Source organism: Myxine glutinosa, chromosome 9, assembly GCF_964187855.1.
Source record: "Myxine glutinosa chromosome 9, kmMyxGlut1.1, whole genome shotgun sequence".
Lineage (NCBI taxonomy): Eukaryota > Metazoa > Chordata > Myxini > Myxiniformes > Myxinidae > Myxine > Myxine glutinosa.
This window is the reverse complement of record NC_136269.1, coordinates 30,367,009-30,387,115: the sequence shown is the minus strand read 5'-3', so window position 1 is coordinate 30,387,115 and position 20,107 is coordinate 30,367,009. Positions and strand designations below refer to the sequence as shown.

Sequence of the window (20,107 nt, the reverse complement as noted above, 5' to 3'; positions counted from 1 at the left end):
GTGAGGCAGGGGAGCCAGGCCAGCGGGGAGAGCAGTACTCCATCAAGGTGCATATCGAAGCCTTGTAGGTGAATAGGACTTTAGGTAGGGAACAGTCCTTTCGGAGCGAGAGAGTGGGTGAGTGTGTGGGATTTATCGGGATTGAAAGACATATTCCAAGTGTTTGACCAGATTGTGATTTTGTCAAGGTCTGAGGAGATGGAGGATGCTGCAGCCCGTCTGTTAGAAGGATGAAGGATGTCACGGCAGGGAGTGGAGTCATCAGCAAAGGTTGGGAGTCGGACAAGGACGAATTCATTTGATTTTAGTAGAGATCCGAATAATTATTTTTCAAATCACAAATGATTCTTCACCATTGAGAGATGGGACCAAAATGATATACAAGTACCGGTATAGCATGATATTTCAAAAAGTTATGGATGAGTTGGTTCGGTCATAGGTGATAAGAACCAGCCGATTCGATTTTGGTTCAGGTCCGAATCCAGATCCGACCTATCTGCGATTACAAAACGTAAACTGTTCATCCTGGTGGAGGTGTGTGTGCTCTCCACCGAGTGTCATCCTTGTTTATGTCTGTTTTAAGCATTTCAATTGTTTTTATCGGCTGGGAAAACGAAGTAAGGGGGTTAATGGGGGTGGGAGGTTCAGAGTACCGTACGGAGTATGGGTGGGATATTGGGCCTTGGGGTAAGGTGTGAGAATACCGTATACCGGTATATATTGTTCATATGAGTGAAGCCTGTATCGGCAGACGTATTTGAATTCGTGATTTGTAAATTAGAATTGTAATATTTGATATTCTATGCGGTATTAGCCATATACATGCAACTATTCATGATATATATCGTTAGGCGATGTATGCGTAGACTAATGCAGCGACGTTGTTTCCTCATTCTTTCAATGTCTTATTGTTTTATAAAATGTAATATGATATTCTGAATATCGATACGTTGTCGATTTGAAGAATGTAATTAAACTATACAAAGAATAATATATTTAGTAACTTTGCCTATTTCCCCCCCCCCCCCCCCCTTTCCACGTGACGTGAGGCATTGTTTAATATTCATGAGTACAAGGCGCCATTTTGTGGTTTCTTGCCGTCTTCACGTTCTGTGTTGTGTACCCTCAGCGAGTTCATTGACATTACTTCAGAGTTCCCTGAAGAGACCAGGCGGTTAAAATGTCTCGTTATTACGATGGACACGCCTCGAAGCGCCAGCGGACGGATGTGGAGGACAATGACGTGCACGCAGGCGCTCGGGTAGGCACGACCGAGCCGACCTGTGCTTGTATACCGTCGCTTCCCTCGAAACGACGCCTTTTTCTTTCGAAGTGATTTTTTTTGTTGTTTGTAAAAATATATATTTTTGGGATTCCTCATTATTCCACCAATTTCACGAGCTGACGTTTACATGACGTGGTGACGTAATTGTTGAGTGATTTCGTCCGATGATACGTGACTGGGATAGTTGAGGTATTGTTTGAGATAAATCTGAGGCCTTGTTAACAAGAAACTTACAGTTACCTACCTCCGTGGGTATCATAATCGTATTATCGGTGGACAAAACGAAACGAGGTGGACACAATGTCCTGTCACCCCTGGTAAAAGTTGTGACGTTGCCTTTTATCATATCAGGTGACAGACAACACCGAATGGTTCTATAGGCTAAGTTATACCACATACCTGTGCAGTACTCTTTTACTTTATTACACGTTTTATAGCACAAGCCTTAAGTGTCCAGTGGATGCGTTTGTGCTCCACCATTGACATTGCAGAGAATAATTTTGCGTCATGTTCTGTGGGACATTTTCCGGACCATTTGTGGGTCGATACCATTAAAAGGTAGTCTCACGCGATGGTTTACCCTAATCCTACCAACATATATATATATATACGACCTAATCTTACCAACTTGGGTATTTTCGGATCCCAACTCAAAACGATTCAATTTCACCAAGCCTGCCAAAGTTTCACAACAATGACTAAACATGGTGTTTCATGGATGAAGTGAACAAAGAAAAATGAAAATCACTCATGGAAAGACATTTGCTAAACCCAACGGCACCACAAGGTATAGCGCATATCTGCGCCAGGCTGTGCAGGTTACGTTTTGTATCCCACTGATGGGCCAGATCTGGATGCAGACCTGAACCAAAATCGAATCGGCTTGGTCTTGTCGCCTAACCAATTTGTCCACCTAGTTTTGTCATAACTCTTCCACAACTTTTTGGGATATCGTGCTGCATATACTTTTTGGCCCCATCATTCGATGGTGAAGAATCACTTTTAAAAAAAACAAAAAAAACTGCTATCCAGATCGGAATCTTCACCAAAAGCAAATCAATTAATCCTTGTCACACACCCAACCTGTTCACCAAGTTTTGTCTGAATCCATCCATAACTTTTTGAGATATTATGCTATACTGTATATCGTTTTTGTCCCTTTTTCTCTCAATGGTGAAAATCTCTTATAAATCCTAATAGCCGGATCCTGACCCTTTGCTGGTCACCTACATACACAAGAAAGGTCAGAACGATTGCTTGAAAACTGTGGCCAAAAATCTTGTGACAAACGACAGGCAGACACTACAGGCCAACATACTTGGCAAAATTATTTTGACAGGTAAATAAAACAAACAAAAGAGGACTGTGGGTCCTGAAGCTCACCTGGATCAGGGGCAGCAGCCACTTAAACCCCCTTGCCACAAGACCCCCTTAGACCTTGATATTTTTTAATGCCATGAACAAACTTGAGTTCCAACGCACCAAATATCATTTTAGCCAAGTTTGGTTAAAATCCCATCAGTAGTTTTGGAGAAGTTGCATGTATTTACGGACTGATAGACGGACGACCCGCCATCTCATAAGCTCCCCGGACCTATGTTCCAGGTGAGCTAATAAATATAAAATCTATTAGAATGGCACTTGGAAGATATTGTTGCGGATCTCCAAACGTCGGCCTTCCTCTTATCAAGGGGGGATTAATCCCCTTGTCCTTTATCTGGCCGACGCGATCCCGGGGGCTATAACGTCCTTCCCGGGCAGCGTTAAATAGGGTTGTTGGTCGAATTAGTCATATTACCTAAGTACTAACGCTGACCGGAAACGAGGAAATAACTCCCGCCAGAACCACGGCGTTAGTGGACACGCCGAGCGAAGCGAGCCGCGATTTGGGCCGTTAGCAGGTACTAAACCCGATTCTAAGCGGTTCCTAATCGTGCCATGCTTACCAAATTGAGAAATGACTAGGATGATCGGATTAAGAGGAAAACCAGGAAGAACAGTTAATTTATTACAATTTGTACAAATAAGAAGAGGAAGGAAAAGAAAGAAGAAGAGAATGAACAGGGAAGAGGAAGAAGCAGATACACAGGGCAGCCTTATTAACAGTCTTATACTTATCCCTGGACACGGGCCCGTTCACTCTCAGACTCACTCTCAGGGTCACTCACACGGGTTTGTAGATGGTGGTGTTGAGGGTCCAAGGGTCCACAGCTCGTCCGGCCCCCGACTCGTACCGTGCAGATGGTGGAAGACGGCAGGCAGCTCTCCCCGTGGTGTAGGCGTGACGCGGACAATTATATATCAGGGGATCGGTACGTGGCGATTATATATCGTACGTAATACTTGTACCGGCGCCTTTATATGCGCTCCCGGTATTGTTTTGATCGATCCAAGCGCCTTTCACCAACGTCCTTCTCACGCTGCAGTCCTATGCAATGCGCGCTGCACGCCAATCCTTTGTAAGGCTTGTCACCGCGTGTCTCTCTCTCTCATAACTCTCACACGAACCAAGCCTCAACTCAAACTCTGTTCAACGAGCGCTTCTCCCCTCATAACTGAGGTGGGGGCCTCGCGCAAGGGGTTATATTGCCACGCCCAGCGAACCCTCTCAAGTCTCTAGCCACACCCTGTCAGGCGATCTCACTCGAGCCCTGGTTGGCTGGTGAGGGCTTACCGGCTCCGCCTTGATGGCTGCTTGACGTGGCCGCACCTCCACCCTTGCGCTCCGCCCCCTTTTCGGGCCTTACCTCGTGGCCTTTGGGCTGGTTTGAGCGGAAGCCCAACGAGTTCGCGAAGGCTGCTGGCAGCCTAAATGGCGAGGGCGATGTACAGGCTGGTTAGCGCTTAATGGCATCGATGGAAGGGAGGCTCCAAAATGGACGAATGGGCCTACTCTTATTTGTTTTACACAACGCAGATGTAACTATTGGGAATGGCCTTATCCTAAACACATACTAAGAAATAACTACCGTCCTAAGGTGACCTACGTGTTGCTTGTGGCCTATCTATGGGGTGCAACCTTTAACCTTTAATGATGTTACCTGTGTGGGTTCTCAAAACCGCAACAATATTATACCTCCGCCAAGCTGAACTGTTTACGTTTGATATCCCACTGATAGGCTGGATCCGGATGATCTGGACAATAAAAATTGTACAAGGCCCAGGGAGGTGAAATTTGCTACATGTGATGTGCAACGTGTGCCGAGTAAAACAAGTGTTCGTTAACGTCCGTAGGTTGCTGAATAAATAAGGAAGATATAAGCACACCTGACGCTGTACTGTCAAAATTAAACGTCCCAGAAGATGAAAGTAGTCCCATTTGCACATGATTTTTAAAAATAATGCTTTTTCTTACTACAAAACTTCATATCTTCGTCTCCTTGAATACGTCAAATAAAATAACTTCAACACAGCATTTTTTTATGGGGCTTTTATGCTCATCTCTGACAGAGATGGCTGCCCATTCATCTGTTCGCAGTTTACACTGATTTGGCTGTGTGGGACTCGGTGCAATGTGATTGGCTTGAAGTGGCAAGATTGAATAATGCATCGTATCGGCTTATTATTCGAAATCTGATTCCATATTTGATGATCTCAACTCGTGGCCTCAGTAATTATGTTGAAATTGGGAAAGAATTAGGAAAGTGATTTTTTTTTTTTTCAAACCCGATATAACTAAAAAATAGCCTTCGCAGGACGTAAGCTACTATTGCTCCAAACAGAAGTGTTATATTCACAATCGCCATGACTTCCCTAAAACTTTTCTCTTCAGTGTGAAAAAGACCAAATGCGACTATTAAAAACATCATCAAATGTTGAAAGGTTGCAGCCCATTGGCATCACAGGCGTTCTGAGGTACACAGTTTGTGTAGCCCCCAGGTTTCAAGCATTTATACATATATAAGGTTTTTCGGTTGGGACGATCTGTTGTAATTATAAAAAATGCAATGCACAATCAAAATAACAAAAACTCAACCAAACTCGTGCCTATTTTGATAAAACAGATGAGAGCTGATCAAGCCTCACATGACATTTTGTTCATAGCCCAAAAACTTCTCAAAACAGGTGGACAACAATGCACTTTGTCCTATGGCATGGGGTGAGGAGTTGTGGATGAAAGGGGGATAGGGACGTGGTGGATGTGGTAATGTGCAGAGACGTAAAATGCATGAGAACACGATATGGTGGTGGACGGAATTTTTTAGGTATTGGAGAGAAGAGCACGACAGATTTGGGAAGACAGTTTCATGAATCAGAGGGATTTTTATTTTAACGGCTACTATCAACGTACAGATCTTGGTGTTGGCTTAGCGGTTAGGGTGCCGGCTTGGGATCCTAGGATCCTGGGTTCGAATCCCGGTCGATTGCTGAATTAACGCCAGGGGGGTTGACTCAGCCTGTCATCCTTCCGAGGTCGGCAAATTGAGTACCAGCTTGCTGGGATGAATGATCACGGTGTGTACCCCGATTTAGAATCGGTACACCGTATCCCTGCGCATCATAAGAGCATGACCAAGGGTTGGCGTCAGGAAGGGCATCCGGCCATAAAAACATTGCCTCAAACAGGGAACCATGATTGTCATGGGGCCCGCAAGGCTAACCCCCGCTCTAGCGGGGAAAATAGCCTTAAAACGATCATTCATATCAACGTACAGATCCATTTTTCACATTTGAGTGAAACGGTGTAGCCTTTGTGATGTGATAACAGTGGTGAAAATTGTGAATATGGTCTGTAGTGTTAATTTTTAAATCTGGTGAAACCCTGGTGTACATTTCCATTGTGTGCAGGACTCGTATGAAGACCCACATAAGCCCTCCCCATCTTCAGTGGTTCATGTGCGTGCCCTGTCTGAATCTGCTCAGGAGTCTGACCTTATTGATGCATTGCAGCATTTTGGTCCAATCAGGTCAGTGTCATTATGAAGAGAACACTCATCAGCATCTCCCCTCACTCCAGTTTTACTGATATATTTTATATATATATGATTTATAATTTGTGTGAATCAATCAAGATATAACTGAAATGAGATATAATGAGATATATAATTTTTGTACTGATTTGTTTTACGTTGCCGACCAACAGTCTGACAGTGGCTGCCAATAACAATGTTGATTTTAAAAGTCAAAACTCTTGTATATGTACTTCTCCAAGAGATGACGTTGTGTCGTGCATATACACCTTCCCTCGTCACCAGTGGGTCATGTGTGCACCATGTCTGAATATGCTCAGAATGGCGCATGCAAAAAGTGCAATATTATTTCGATAAGCTTGCCAAAATGTGAAAAATTGTCGGTGTAAACTAAAAAAATCAAAATAAAAACCACAGAAATACTTTGAAGTTCTTGAAAATGTATATACTGTGCAGTAATATAATATAATACAGTAATATACACAACGAAACGGACTGTGCCTGTCCCTTTGTCTGTCCCGTTTCTAGAGCCAGTGATTTTCTGCAATCGCAAAAAATAGGTGGAAAAATCAGAGAAAGAAATGGAAAACGGAACCTGACACGTAAAAAACGGACTGTAGTAAATTGCAAGAAAAAGTAAAGATTTAAGGTTGAATTACAAATAAAATATTAAATATATTGTCCTGATTTTTACGACGTAGCCCATAGGGCAATTCCGTCTAGAACAGCGTTTGTCTGTCCATATGTCCCCACAAACGTACACCAATCAGAGGTGAGGATCTGGTCACATGACAGCGGGAAGCGTTTAGTAACCACGACAATTGCATATTTTAATAAAAGCAAATATAATAATCTTCTGCAGAACGTTTTGAAGTCACAGCGGGTGTCATAAGGTAGGTAGGAGATTTCAGAAATTTGGCAATACAATTATTATTTTGACATGCGATCGGCACGGACCATGCACGGTTCACTTTAAGTATAAGTGAACAGATGATGAAGGTTTGCTGGTTTGATAATATCTCGATACAATCGTGATTTACCATTATATTTTGATATTTTAATATAATAGTATTAATTTGTGATTGGGGGGATGACACTGTTGGGAATGAAAATATAGAGAGTGTGCTGTTCATGCCTGATATTCAACTGAAGGTAGCACAGGAATGTTGAATGTATTGGTTCATCGTTTGCCATTTACCATTTTTTTACCCAAGTCATTCACGAATCGGCTGTCCATGCCTGAAGGCAATTTTAAAAAAATACTTATTCTTTTCTAACTGCTAACTGGTGTCTTTGTGATGGGTCATATGTTCTTGACCCAGGGTGACCTGGGTGTCACCCAGGTCATACTATCCTCTTTAACTGAAGTATCAAATAAGCCCGGCTATGTTGTTGTAAGACTATCGGTCTTGTTTTTGTGTGGGAATCTCCACAGATTTAATCCCCACAGTGTAATTCTGAAAAGTAGTTAAAACAAAACCCGCAATTCGATGCACAAGGGATACTGTCTATATCGTGTATACCTGGAAAGCCAGCACAGCCAATGCTCCGCTCACGGAATTGCCAAAATGTGAAAAATTGTCGGTGTAAACTAAAAAAATAAAAATACAAACCACAGAAATACTTTGACGTTCTTCAAAATGTATATAATGTGTCGTAATATACACAACAAAATGGACTGTGCCTGTCCCTTTGTCTGTCCCATTTCTAGAGCCAGTGATTTTCTGCAATTGCAAAAAATAGGTGGAAAATCAGAGAACGAAATGGAAAACGGAACCTGACACGTAAAAAACGGACTGTAGTAAATTACAAAAAAAAGCCTGCTGCTTCAGGCGAGCGTTGCTGTGTATCTCGATCTCGATTGCAGGCACTAAATATACTGAATAAAAGTCTGTTTAAAAAATAACTGGAGAGTCCAGTCAAAGTGAAATTAGATTTGAATGTTGCCCCACCTTGTTGAAAATTCTGTGAAAATATTCCCTGAAAATGCGATCGTTGGTGAAAACAAAATGTTGGTCATTACATGCATATGTATGAAACTTTGGAGAAACTAATTTTTACGGTGAAAAATCGCCGAAATATTGATGAGATTTCCAAAAAAAAATCAAAACATAAAAAAACCCCAGTATGTTTATGTCGATGTACATGTACTATTGCCATGTCTGGGTACTTCCTTTGTAGGTTAGCATACATGGACATCGTAAAAAAGATTTGTTTATTTTTAAGTGCCACGTCCCATTGATCCGGTTTTCCACATTTCCCCCACTATTCCCCGCATATCTGTGGCACTTTGATGACAAAATACCTGCCAGGGGCGCTGTGGAGGATTTTATGTGGAAAATTATTTTGTAAAATTGTTACAAATTTGTATTTCTTTCAAAGCCAGTGACCAATTTCAAATTAATAGTGGGATTAAAATTTTATTAGATATATTAGCCTTTTGTTAGTAAATATTGACTGTTTGTTCTACAATATTATTGAGGCTAACCCCCGCTCTTGCAGGGAAAATGGCCTTAAAATGCCTGTTGTTGTTGTTGTTCTACAATATTAAACTTTTGTTGTAAAATATTTCCATTTTGTTCTACAATATTAAACTTTTCGGTTATAAAATATTGTCGTGTCCCCGGGGTTAAGACACCAAGAGGACGAATGGCCAAAACGAGCTTTAACTCCGAGGTGTATACCCAACTTGGCGGTAGTGACATGCACGGAAGGTTTGAGGTCTTACCTGATCGGGAACACACACAGGGGTAATCCAAACCCACAAAGAAACGAACCAGGACAAGAAAAGTAAAATTCATGAATAATGAATTTATTTAAAATAATGAAAGCAATTAAAATGAATGTGAGGTAAGAACTAAAATTCCTAATTGAGACGTCTCCACTCGGACTCGTATACAAACACGGGGAAAACGAAAATAAAATAAAATAAATGATGCTGTGGTAATCGGCTGCCACTCAGCGTTGCGTCCCCAAATGACTGGTAAGGCTTGTCGGTTGCTCATCACCTCCAAACCACCACGCGGGAAATGCACAAAATGGCGAGGAGTCGTTCTTCGACATCCAGAGGAAAGATGATACGGACCCAGTCCACTGCTGATGTCGATCCTGTGCCTTGTAGTTCCGACTGTTCCAAACCGCTGTTTCTCACCAGCCCTTTCCCAAGAGCGCACACAAACCAAAGACCACACGCCCTCGACCAAGCCGGAACAAGGAGGAAATGCGACGACATCCAACCAGCGCGAGACAGAGACAGACAGAGAGAGAGAGAGAGAGAGAGAGAGACAGACAAACAAAAGAGAGAGACAAAAGAGAGAGACAAAAGAGAGAGACAAAAGAGAGACACAAAAGAGAAACACAAAAGAGAGACACAAAAGAGAAAAAGACAGACAAAATGGCGAGACCGTGTTCTTTTTTCTTGCTCTCCCGAATGCCCCACAATGATGTCGCACTCCGTCCAATCACCGAGCGCTACTCGATCACGAAGGCTGGGGCATGGCCTCCCCATTACGATTCGTCGGGGTGCGGAGTCTAATCTCTCCTCGGGAATGTTCAGATGATGTTGAAGGCCGTGAGACGGGGCTTGACTGGCACGATTGGTAAATGTGCCGGGTTTGTTGGGCCTGGTGGTGCTGTGAGCGAATGAGTCATTTACAGTATGATCATTGTTTTACTGAGCCTTTGATTTCCTGGCTGGCAGAATGTAACAAGAACATTAGGGGAAAACCCGAGTTAGGCAATCATGTACAGTGGAATTTAACTTTACAGTCCCTATAATTAATTAGCACAAAACTACCCTCCTTATGGCAACAAGCAAACGCTCTTACCCGGACAGACGGCCAACTTGTATACATCGAGATGGCTTTGTGGCATACGGAGCATTCTAAACCTACACGATTCTATTTCGACTAAGGTATTTCTTCCTATACCCCCACGAACGTAACAATATTTACCTTTTGTTCTACAATATTTAACTTTTGTTAGAAAATATTGTTACGTTTGTAGGGGGTAGACAATGATTACCTTAGACCTAGAGCCAGGTAGAAGTGTATAGATTACCATGCTCCATATGTCCCAATGAAGAAGAAGAACCCCATGTATCCTAAGTAGGAAATTCGTTTCGACCGGATGGCATGTAAGCGTGTATAAGTGTCCCCATGAGAGGGGTGGGGTTATTTTAATTAGTTAGGGATTATGGGTAATGAATCCCCTGTATGTAACTGCCTCTGTTATTTTTCCTGTTTCTTTTGACAATTCAGCTGGAAAGGGTGGAAATGCGAATGGTTCGGTGGATGTGCGGAGTATCGTTGAGAGAGAGGAAGACAAATGATGAATTGCGAAAGATGATGGGAATAGAGCCTGTGATTGATGCTGTGAAGATGAACAGGTTGAGATGGTTTGGTCATGTGTTGAGGAAGGATGAAAGTGACTGGTTGAGAAGAGTGATGTAAATGAATGTAGAAGGAAGTAGAGGACGGGGAAGACCGAGAAAGACTTGGCTGAAGATGGTGGAAGAAGAAATGTGGGCAAGGGGGTTAACAAGGAGAGATGCAGAAAATAGGGCAAAATGGAGAAGATTGTCATTGTCTACCCATAACCGTGGTCACATTCTGGACCTTGTCTGCTCTACTGGATTAATTTTGCACCATCTCTCTGGTTCCGACCTCACCCTCTCTGACCACTTAGCCATCACTATGACCATCAACATCCCCACCCCAGCACCAAGGCATTATCGCACGATCAACTTCCGTAAGCTAAACACTCTTTCACCTACCTCATTCTCATCCACCCTCTCTGAAAAAATGTCCACTTCTCCCTTCGTTGACCTCCACACCCCTTCTGACCTCACTGACTACTACAACCACACTCTCTCCTCCTGCCTTGACCAGCTTGCGCCTATAAAAACCAAAACAGTTTTTTCACCCATTCTGCTTCCTGGTTTACCCCTGAACTCCGCCTGATGAAAACTCGTGCTCGCCAACTTGAAAGACTCCGCAATAAAACAGGTCTCACAATTCACTCCCAAGCCTACAAGGACCACATACAACACTACAAAGATGTCCTCTCCCGCGCCCGCTCCGCATACTACTCTCAAATTATCCACTCTGGCTCTGGAAACCCAAAAGCACTCTTCTCTACAATAAGCAAACTCCTCAGCCCCCTGGACACCACCACCCAGTCATTCACAGTAGACAACTGCATCTCCTTCCTTTCATTCTTCCAAAGCAAATTGACAACATCTACAACAGCTTAACCACCACCGCACCCGCTCCCCCTCAAAACACCTGCCCCCCCTTATCCTGCCAACCCCTGTCTCAGTTCTCCCCAGTCTCCCCTACTGACCTCTCTGAACTCATAGGAATGAAAACTGCCACCTGCACTCTTGACCCCATCCCCTCCAGCTTTGTCAAGGCCTCCCTTCCTGCTCTCTCTCCACTTATCACTGCAACAATAAACCGCACCCGCTCCCCCTCAAAACACCTGCCCCCCCTTATCCTGCCAACCCCTGTCTCAGTTCTCCCCAGTCTCCCCTACTGACCTCTCTGAACTCATAGGAATGAAAACTGCCACCTGCACTCTTGACCCCATCCCCTCCAGCTTTGTCAAGGCCTCCCTTCCTGCTCTCTCTCCACTTATCACTGCAACAATAAACTCCTCCCATCTCTCAAAATTGCTGCTGTTACCCCTATTCTGAAAAAACCTGGACTCAACCCTGACACCCTAAACAACTTCAGACCCATCTCCAACCTACCCTTTCTGTCAAAAGTTTTGGAACGTGCTGTAGCCACTCAACTCAAACATCACCTCTCTGCCAATAACCTGTATGAAACATTCCAATCCGGATTCCGCTCCAACCACAGAACTGAAACTGCTCTCCTCAAAATCACCAACGACCTTCTCCTCTCCTCTGACGCTGGCAACCTCAACATTCTCATCCTCCTCGACCTCAGCGCCGCCTTTGACACCATCAATCACACCATCCTCCTCACCCGACTTGAAACCACCTTTAACATTACCGGCACTGCCCTCTCTTGGATCAAATCATACCTCTCTGACAGACGCCAGTTCATCTCCATCAATAACTGCAAATCCCCCACTGCTCCCCTCCCCCAAGGTGTCCCCCAAGGTTCAGTTATTGGCCCCCTCCTCTTCATCCTGTACCTGTCCCCCCTTGGTCACTTAATCTGCCGTCATGGTCTCCAATTCCACTGCTTCGCCGATGACATCCAGCTTTTCATCTCCACCAAGTCCATCTCCACTGCCACCCACTCTATCCTGACAAACTGCATCACTGAAATAAAATCCTGGCTTCAAATCAACTTCCTCAAACTTAACTATGATAAATCTGAAATAATCATCATTGGCCCAAAAACGCTCACCAAATCCACCCATAACTTTGCCCTCAACATCGACGGTTTCCCAGTATCCACCTCCCCTCACATCCGGAATCTTGGCATCATCTTTGACCAAACCCTCTCCTTCGACAAATACACTAAACAGATCACAAAGACAGCCTTCTTTCACCTGAAAAACATCGCCCGTCTCCGTCCATCCCTCTCCTCCACGGCTGCAGAAACCCTCATCCACGTCTTCATCACCTCCTGTCTTGACGACTGCAACAGCCTCCTCTTTGGTTCGCCCTCAATAATCACCAATAAACTCCAATACATTCAGAACTCCGCTGCTCGTCTACTCACACATTCCCGGACCCGTGACCACATCACCCCCGTCCTTTACAAGCTTCACTGGCTCCCCATCCCCCAGAGAATCCAGTACAAAATCCTCCTCTTGACCTACAAAGCCCTCCATAACCTGACCTCCTCTCCAGACACACTCCCACCCGCAACCTCCGCTCTGCTGGTACCAACCTCCTGACCCCCCCCCCCCCCCCATGCGGACCAAATTCAGACCCTGGGGGGACAGGGCCTTCTCCATCGCTGCTCCCACCCCCTGGAACTCACTACCTCACACCATCAGAGACTCCTCCTCACTCACCACATTCAAAACATCACTCAAGACCCACCTGTTCAACACTGCATTCAACATTTAACCCACAGCATTTAACCCCTGACTATCACTTCTCCTTCTCCTTCCTTTTGCTTTGATTATTTACCTATTGATTTTTGTCTTTTTGCACTTGTTTTTTGTACTCTGTCAAAGCGCCTTTGGGCTTCTTGAAAAGCGCTATATAAAATAAATTTATTATTATTATTATTATTATGGGGACCACAAGGCCAACCCCCACTCTCGCAGGGAAAATGGCCTTAAAATGCATGATGTTGTTGTTGTTGTTATGACAACGCAGCACACACACAAAGCCAGGCAATAGCGCATTAAAAGACACTAAATAAAAGCTAACCGGAAACAGGACTTTGAGCACCAACGATGATACCACCGACGTGTGATAACATCAAGCAGGCAGGTCCAGGAGGCCACACCGCAGAGAGCAGTGATTAGTGAGATTTGTCGAGCAACGAAGAGAGAGACTGGCTGATAGGAGCAGGCACGGGCGGCGTCGGATGACGTCAGAACCTTGAATACAAAGGAGTTGGAGGGCCGACATTTTCTCTCTCGGCTTCTGGATCTGAAAGTGAACGGGCGCCGATAAGCTCTTGCGTTGGGACACGCTCTTGCGGTGGGACAGTCTCGACGAACGGTCAAAGTTTACGAGCTCTTGGCTGTGGGGTTTGGTGGTGAACTATCGTGTTCCGATATCATCATCGTGATCGCGAGGAGGAGCGAACTGCGGACCGAGGCCTGTGCTGTTCCCGCCAAGGACGCAGGGGGTTTTGACGATTCCCGAGGTGGTTCAGGAGACGCTCAGAGCTAAGTACCTAAAAACAAGCAAAATCCGTGTCGGTTGGCATTAATTATCGCAGGTTTGAAGACGTCCGGTGGGACCTGTGAAGGTAAGTTTGTCATTCTCCTTTCCCTCGCGTGTAAACAACACCGTCATTTTTGACTGAACGCCTCGGAGTGTAAGCTCGTTCGGCTATCCGTTTCCTTGGAGGATTTTAATCCCGAGGAACAGGACAATGTTTACCTTTTGTTCTACAAAATTAAACTTTTGTTGGAAAATATTAACCTGTTAGAAAATATTGTTGCGGTTTTAGGAAACTGCTCAGAGGCAATGGCAACCACCATACAGGTCCCTTAGTGTAGTTTTTTCCATGGTGTAAGATTAGAATAGCTTCTTCCCCTTTTGTAGTGGGATGGAGTGTCAATAATTTCGTTGGTGAAGGGCAGAGATGCTTTTTTACCTGTTTTTCCAAAGAGGTAATTGGTTCTGTACGCTGCTGTTCTCGGGCTACATGTTTGGAGGATTGTTTTCTGTTTGCACAGTGCATGCTGTAAGTGCATCCATCATTGTGCCAAAGCACATTTCAAATGACGTGCTAAAAGCAAACCATCACCCACTCTACTTCTCCCAGATCTTTCCTTTATACACAACACGTAAGTACATCCAAATAACTGTTATTAATACAGATTTTTTTTTTTAGTTACACTGCCTTTTCCTACACACACGTTAAATTCCATTGCATTAAGTGATGATACACACTTTCAACGCTCTCCGACATGGCAGCCTCACGACCCACTCATCACAACCTCTCCTCCACTACCCACGTACCTCATCATTACTTCCTTCGTCACAGTTTGACCTCCTTCACAAATCTCCATCTCCTTGCCCTTTGCAGGCACCACCGGCGCGAGAGCTCTACAAACACCTCAGAATAAGCTGAATCCTGTGGATGGTGGATCGCTCTGTTCATCCCCACAAGCCATTACAAGCTCTTAGAGAAAAGATCAAGGTTTTGGATGGGGAATGATAAGATATGGTGGTGAACAGCTGTTTTGAAGACATGAAGGGAGTAGTGGGATTGAAGAGAGTGTGGGAGTTTGTTCCAGAGGTGGGAAAGAAAGAGGAATGAAAGAGTGAAGGTGAGCAGAGAGTCTTGATTTTGGCAGTTTCACCATAAGAGGGTTGCTGGCAGATCTTGTGCGTCCTGCAGGAATATTTGGGGGACAGCACAGAGAGAGCTGGGGGAGCTAGGCCGGAGAGGAGTCGGTAGAAGACAGAAAGACCGCCATCCTGCCTGCGGTGAGAGAGAGAGAAAGGCCCTCAGAAATAGCTTCATCGCGGGAGATACCAATGATTCTGAAAGCCTTGGTTTCTACAGCGTGAAGCCGAGCTAGGTGTAAGGCAGGTGCACCAGCCCAGAGGGGAGAGCAGTCTCCAACAAGCTACGGATGAAAACCTTTTATGTGGTGAAAAGCTCAGTTGTGCGAAGGAAGGACTTCACATGATGGAGGATGCCCAGTCGGCGACTGGCTTTGATGGCAGGCTTAGAAATGTGGTTTTCCCAGGAAAGATCATGGCAGATAGTGCGACCCAAAAGCTTGAGTGAGAGAGCTTCTTCAAGAGGATTGTTCAGAAAATAGATGGGAGGGTTGTCCAGACAGTCTTTTTGGAGAGACATCGTGAGAGTATGAGATTTTTCAGGATTGAAAGACGTTACACTTGTTTGACCAGTTTGTGATTTTATACCGGTCTGCAGAGAGTGAAGAGGCTGCTGCCTGCCAATCTGAGGTTTGAGATATGGAGTGGTAGAGAGTGGAGTCATCAGCAAAGAGATCGAGAGGATTTTCAAGAGTCAGAGAGATCATTCTTCTCAGAAACTACACACACAATTTCTATGAAACTTGAACACAACCTTCATCACGCGCGTTGTAAGGGTGTCTCCAGGGGGGGGGGGGGTTGCCCCCCTCCCACCCTCAAATAGGTATTTGCTCTTTTCTCTGAAACCACAAACACTTTCAATGAATCTTGACTACAACCTTCACCACCTGTGATGTACCAATGTTTGTTCGAGGCATTAGAAAAATCGGGGTTTAAGGCTGTATACGGGAGGTGCGGTAGAGGGAGGGGGAGTGGTTTTCCACCCCAAAATAGGTATTATTTTTGTTTGTTTCTACTAGAATGTTTCTACCGGCTACTGGAATTTTAAAAGTGATTCTTCACCATTGGGAGATCGGGCCAAAAACTATACATTGCGGGATATCTCAAAAAGTTATGGATGGATTTTGATGAAACTTGGTGGACAGGTTGTGTGTGTGACAAGGAAGTATTGATTCGATGTTGTTGAAGATCTGAATATGGATTCGGATATGAGAATTTTTTTATTTTTTTCGTGATTCTTCACTATTGAGTGATACGGCCAACCAGGCCGGAGGTATGCTCTCTACTGAGTGCCGTTCTAGTTTTGTCTCTGCAACCACTTGTCCGATTAATGTAAAACTGTAACTATGTGATGGACTAGCTATTCAGATTTCATTTTTATAAAGAGGACCTCATGTGTCACGTGTATGATGAAAGTGGGGTTGTATCAAAGTGGGGCATATTGGATCCCGGTCAAAACTGCCCGCTGTTTTTAAGTGGCCCAGGCGTAGGTGGCCTGTCCAGTTATTTATTATTATTATTTTGTTTGCGTTTAAAACATTAAACCAAAGGGTATAAAGTTCAGAGGAAGTAAGGTAGTTAGTTCGGAGGAAAATAAAAGGTAGTACAGTGAAAGGACGTTCGTGGACATTCTTGGACATAACAACTAACGAAGGAACTGGATAGGCCTAAAAAAACATGGTACGAAATCTCCGACTAATACTCACAAATTGTCACGAATTTTAAAACAAAATCGAACTAGAAGCACACAATAAACACATACGCAGCAAAATAAACAATATAAATTTGACAAAAATGATCAGCAGAAACTTATCGTTGAGGATAAGTTTGACAGCCAAAGAAGCCAAAATTGACATGACACAGCCCAAGGAAGTAGTAGTAAGTCTGGAACCAGAAGTTATAAATGTTTTCCCAACTGATTATTTTTTCTTTTCTTTTTTTTGCAATTGTCTATTTACTCTGTCGAAGATTCTTGTGCTTTTATTCTTCTATCCCAGCTTTGTTGTGATGATGCCGAAGAAGCGGCAGGCTTTGGTGGAGTTTCAGGACATTGAGAGCGCACGAAGTTGCGTCACCTATTCCTCCAAGGGATCGATTTATGTCAGCAGCCAGCCAGCCTACTTCAACTTTTCCACGAGTCAGAAGATCTCGCGGCCCATTTCCGAAGATGGTCGCAATACCAACCATATCCTCCTTTTCACCATCCTCAATCCTGTTTATCCCATTACTACGGTAAATGTCCATCTTTAATTTCCACTTGTGTGCCTCATGTAGTGCACTGATTGATCAATTGTGTATGTATATGTATTGTTTTTTCGTGTTTTCCAGGATGTCTTGTACACCATTTCCAACCCATGTGGACCAGTACAGCGAATTGTTATATTTCACAAGAATGGCTTGCAAGCCATGGTCGAATATCCTTCAGTATGGGCAGCAGTTGTAGTTTGTTTGCATTTGAAAATCCACATAATCTATTATCTGGAATGTATATTTTTCCTTAATGCAGATCACATTTGAGACCGTGCAGTGTGCCCAGCGAGCTAAAGCCTCTCTTAACGGGGCTGATATCTATTCTGGTTGCTGTACACTTAAAATTGAGTATGCTAAGGTACGTTCCGATGCTCCTGCATTAAGCACCGCATGCTGCTTGTCAAGAAACGGATTGGTCCTCTGATGATCTGGTTTTATTTATTTCCATTATTTCCAGCCTGCAAGATTGAATGTCTATAAAAATGATGAAGAAACCTGGGATTACACAAATCCTGATCTGTCAAGAGAAGGTAAGCGTGGGTTCAACTTTTCACCCTGTAGAACACATTAAACACTGTATTATTGACTTTTCATTCACTAACATTTGCCACATCGATGCAAAATTAACTCAAAGCAATATGCAGGGTTCTTCCGAATATTTATCTCCTGTAGTTCAAGCGCTGTACTCTCTTGTGATATGTAAATACTTAATTGTGTCCTGCTGTTAAACATTATCGTGATGTAATTTAATGTCTTCGTCAGGTAGCTCAATATGGGCACAATTCTGGGAAATTAAAGGGGTGAAGGAGGGGATGCGGGGGGTGGGAAGGATGAGGCCAGGTTTGAATGGAGAAGGGGCTAAATAATTTCTGATACTTCACCAGTCAACAAAAAATTCCATCAAATATCCCACCTTGCAATTATATCTATATTAATAAAAGGACTGCGTTTGTCTTCTGTATATTCCTTTGTTTCCTATCTCTTCTTACGGCTTCACGCATTGTCACCTTCGTAGCAAAATTAACGTCTTGCAATTCAGCTCATTAAATTTGCTACCAGATTCACCTTTCGATGTGTTCGACCAGGTCAAAGGTTAACTCTTCTCGGTGTTTGTCATGCTAGATGATGTCATTGCATTCCGCTAGGCTGTGATTAAAGCGCAACCATCACAGGTTGTTGTTTTATTGCCCTCCTGTCCAATCAAATTCAATATCTGATACCATGTTATCATCCGTCCATCCCTGAGCTTATTAAAAAAAATTAAAGCACAATTTTGTCATTAAAGACATTTTATGATAACAAAGCACTTTTGGTAGAAACTAAGTATGAACCTTTTAAATATTTTATTTCCCTCACACATTGATGAAACCAACAAGGTGCCCGATGTCACAATCCCAAATACACAAGAACTCAATATCAAATCTTGTAGTGCAACATGGATGAGGGAACTCATTTATAACTAAAACGGCACTCGGTAGAGTGCATACCTCCACCAGGCTCAGCAGTTTACATTTTGTATCCCAGTGATGGGCCGGATCTGGATTCGGATCTGAATCAAAATCTAATGGCTTGTTCTTATCTCCTAACTAACTCTTTCAACAAGTTTTGTCCGAACCGTCCATATTTTGAGATATTGAGGTATATATAGTTTTTGGCCCTATTTCTCAATGGTGAAGAATCAGTTTAAAGAAAGTATTGGATCCAGATCCGGATGTTTACCAAAATGTAATCATTACGTCCGTATCACTTGCCCAGCTTCTCCACTAACTTTCGTCCAAATCCATCCACAACTTTTTGAGATATCTTCACGAACAAACAGACAGACAGACAGACGAGGGTGAAAACATAACCTACATCCACCTAGAGTCCCTTTATATACAGAGTTGCGACATAGAGGGTCCGGAAAAATCTAGTCACGTGATTGCGTGGAGCCATTTTGAGTCCATCGCGGACAGGATCAGGATCGGACGCATATCGGTCAGCGTTTTAACGTTCCCGCTGTACGCAGCGTTCTCATTCGTGTTTTACATCGATTTTACGACAAAATGACAGGTTGTAGCGCCTGTGGGTGCACAAATAGAACGGAGAAGGGATTCAAGATGTATAGATTTCCATCAGATGCTAAAAGACGGAAAATCTGGGAGAACAGAGTCAGTCGTGTTGGATGGAAAGTAACTTCTTCGTCAGTTCTCTGCCAGGTCAGTGTGATGGTGGTAATGGTCCCATATGTGTATATTTGTGTGCTGCGAGTGAGACTGGCCTTTGCTTTGGCTTTACATGCTTGTTATCCATTGCTCGTGGATTAATTAGCACTTGAAGGGGAAGGCATCTTTATTTAAAATTAAGTTTGAGTTAGAGTCTTCGAGCTAGATCAATTAATATAGGGTCTAGATGCATTGAATGTGCATGGGCATGGACATGAATGGGCATGCATTGAATGTATGTATTTGTCTCTGTTGATTTGAATGTGTGAGGACATTAATTTGTGTTTGTGTGTGTGACTTTCAATTTATAATTTGTATGTGTGTGCATTAGCACATGTGTGTGTGTGTGATTGTAAATATGTAATTGTGTGTGTGTGTGTGTGTGTGTGTGTGTGTGTGTGTGTGTGTGTGTGTGTGTGTGTGTGTGTGTGTGTGTGTGTGTGTGTGTGTGTGTGTGTGTGTGTGAGTGTGTGTGTGTGTGAGAGAGAGAGAGAGAGAG

General features: G+C 43.6%; 1 protein-coding gene across 1 annotated transcript in view; it reads left to right on the top strand.

Moving 5' to 3' along the window:
• Positions 1-1,051: 1,051 nt before the first annotated feature.
• Positions 1,052-20,107, top strand: part of LOC137435505 (heterogeneous nuclear ribonucleoprotein L) — a 50,129-nt gene continuing 31,073 nt past the window's right edge. The window contains exons 1-6 of the mRNA XM_078784220.1: positions 1,052-1,261; positions 6,074-6,192; positions 17,152-17,386; positions 17,483-17,563; positions 17,661-17,762; positions 17,862-17,934. Of these exons, the coding sequence (XP_078640346.1) occupies positions 1,181-1,261; positions 6,074-6,192; positions 17,152-17,386; positions 17,483-17,563; positions 17,661-17,762; positions 17,862-17,934 (691 nt within the window). The 5' untranslated portion in view covers positions 1,052-1,180. The remainder of the gene's footprint in view (positions 1,262-6,073; positions 6,193-17,151; positions 17,387-17,482; positions 17,564-17,660; positions 17,763-17,861; positions 17,935-20,107) is intronic.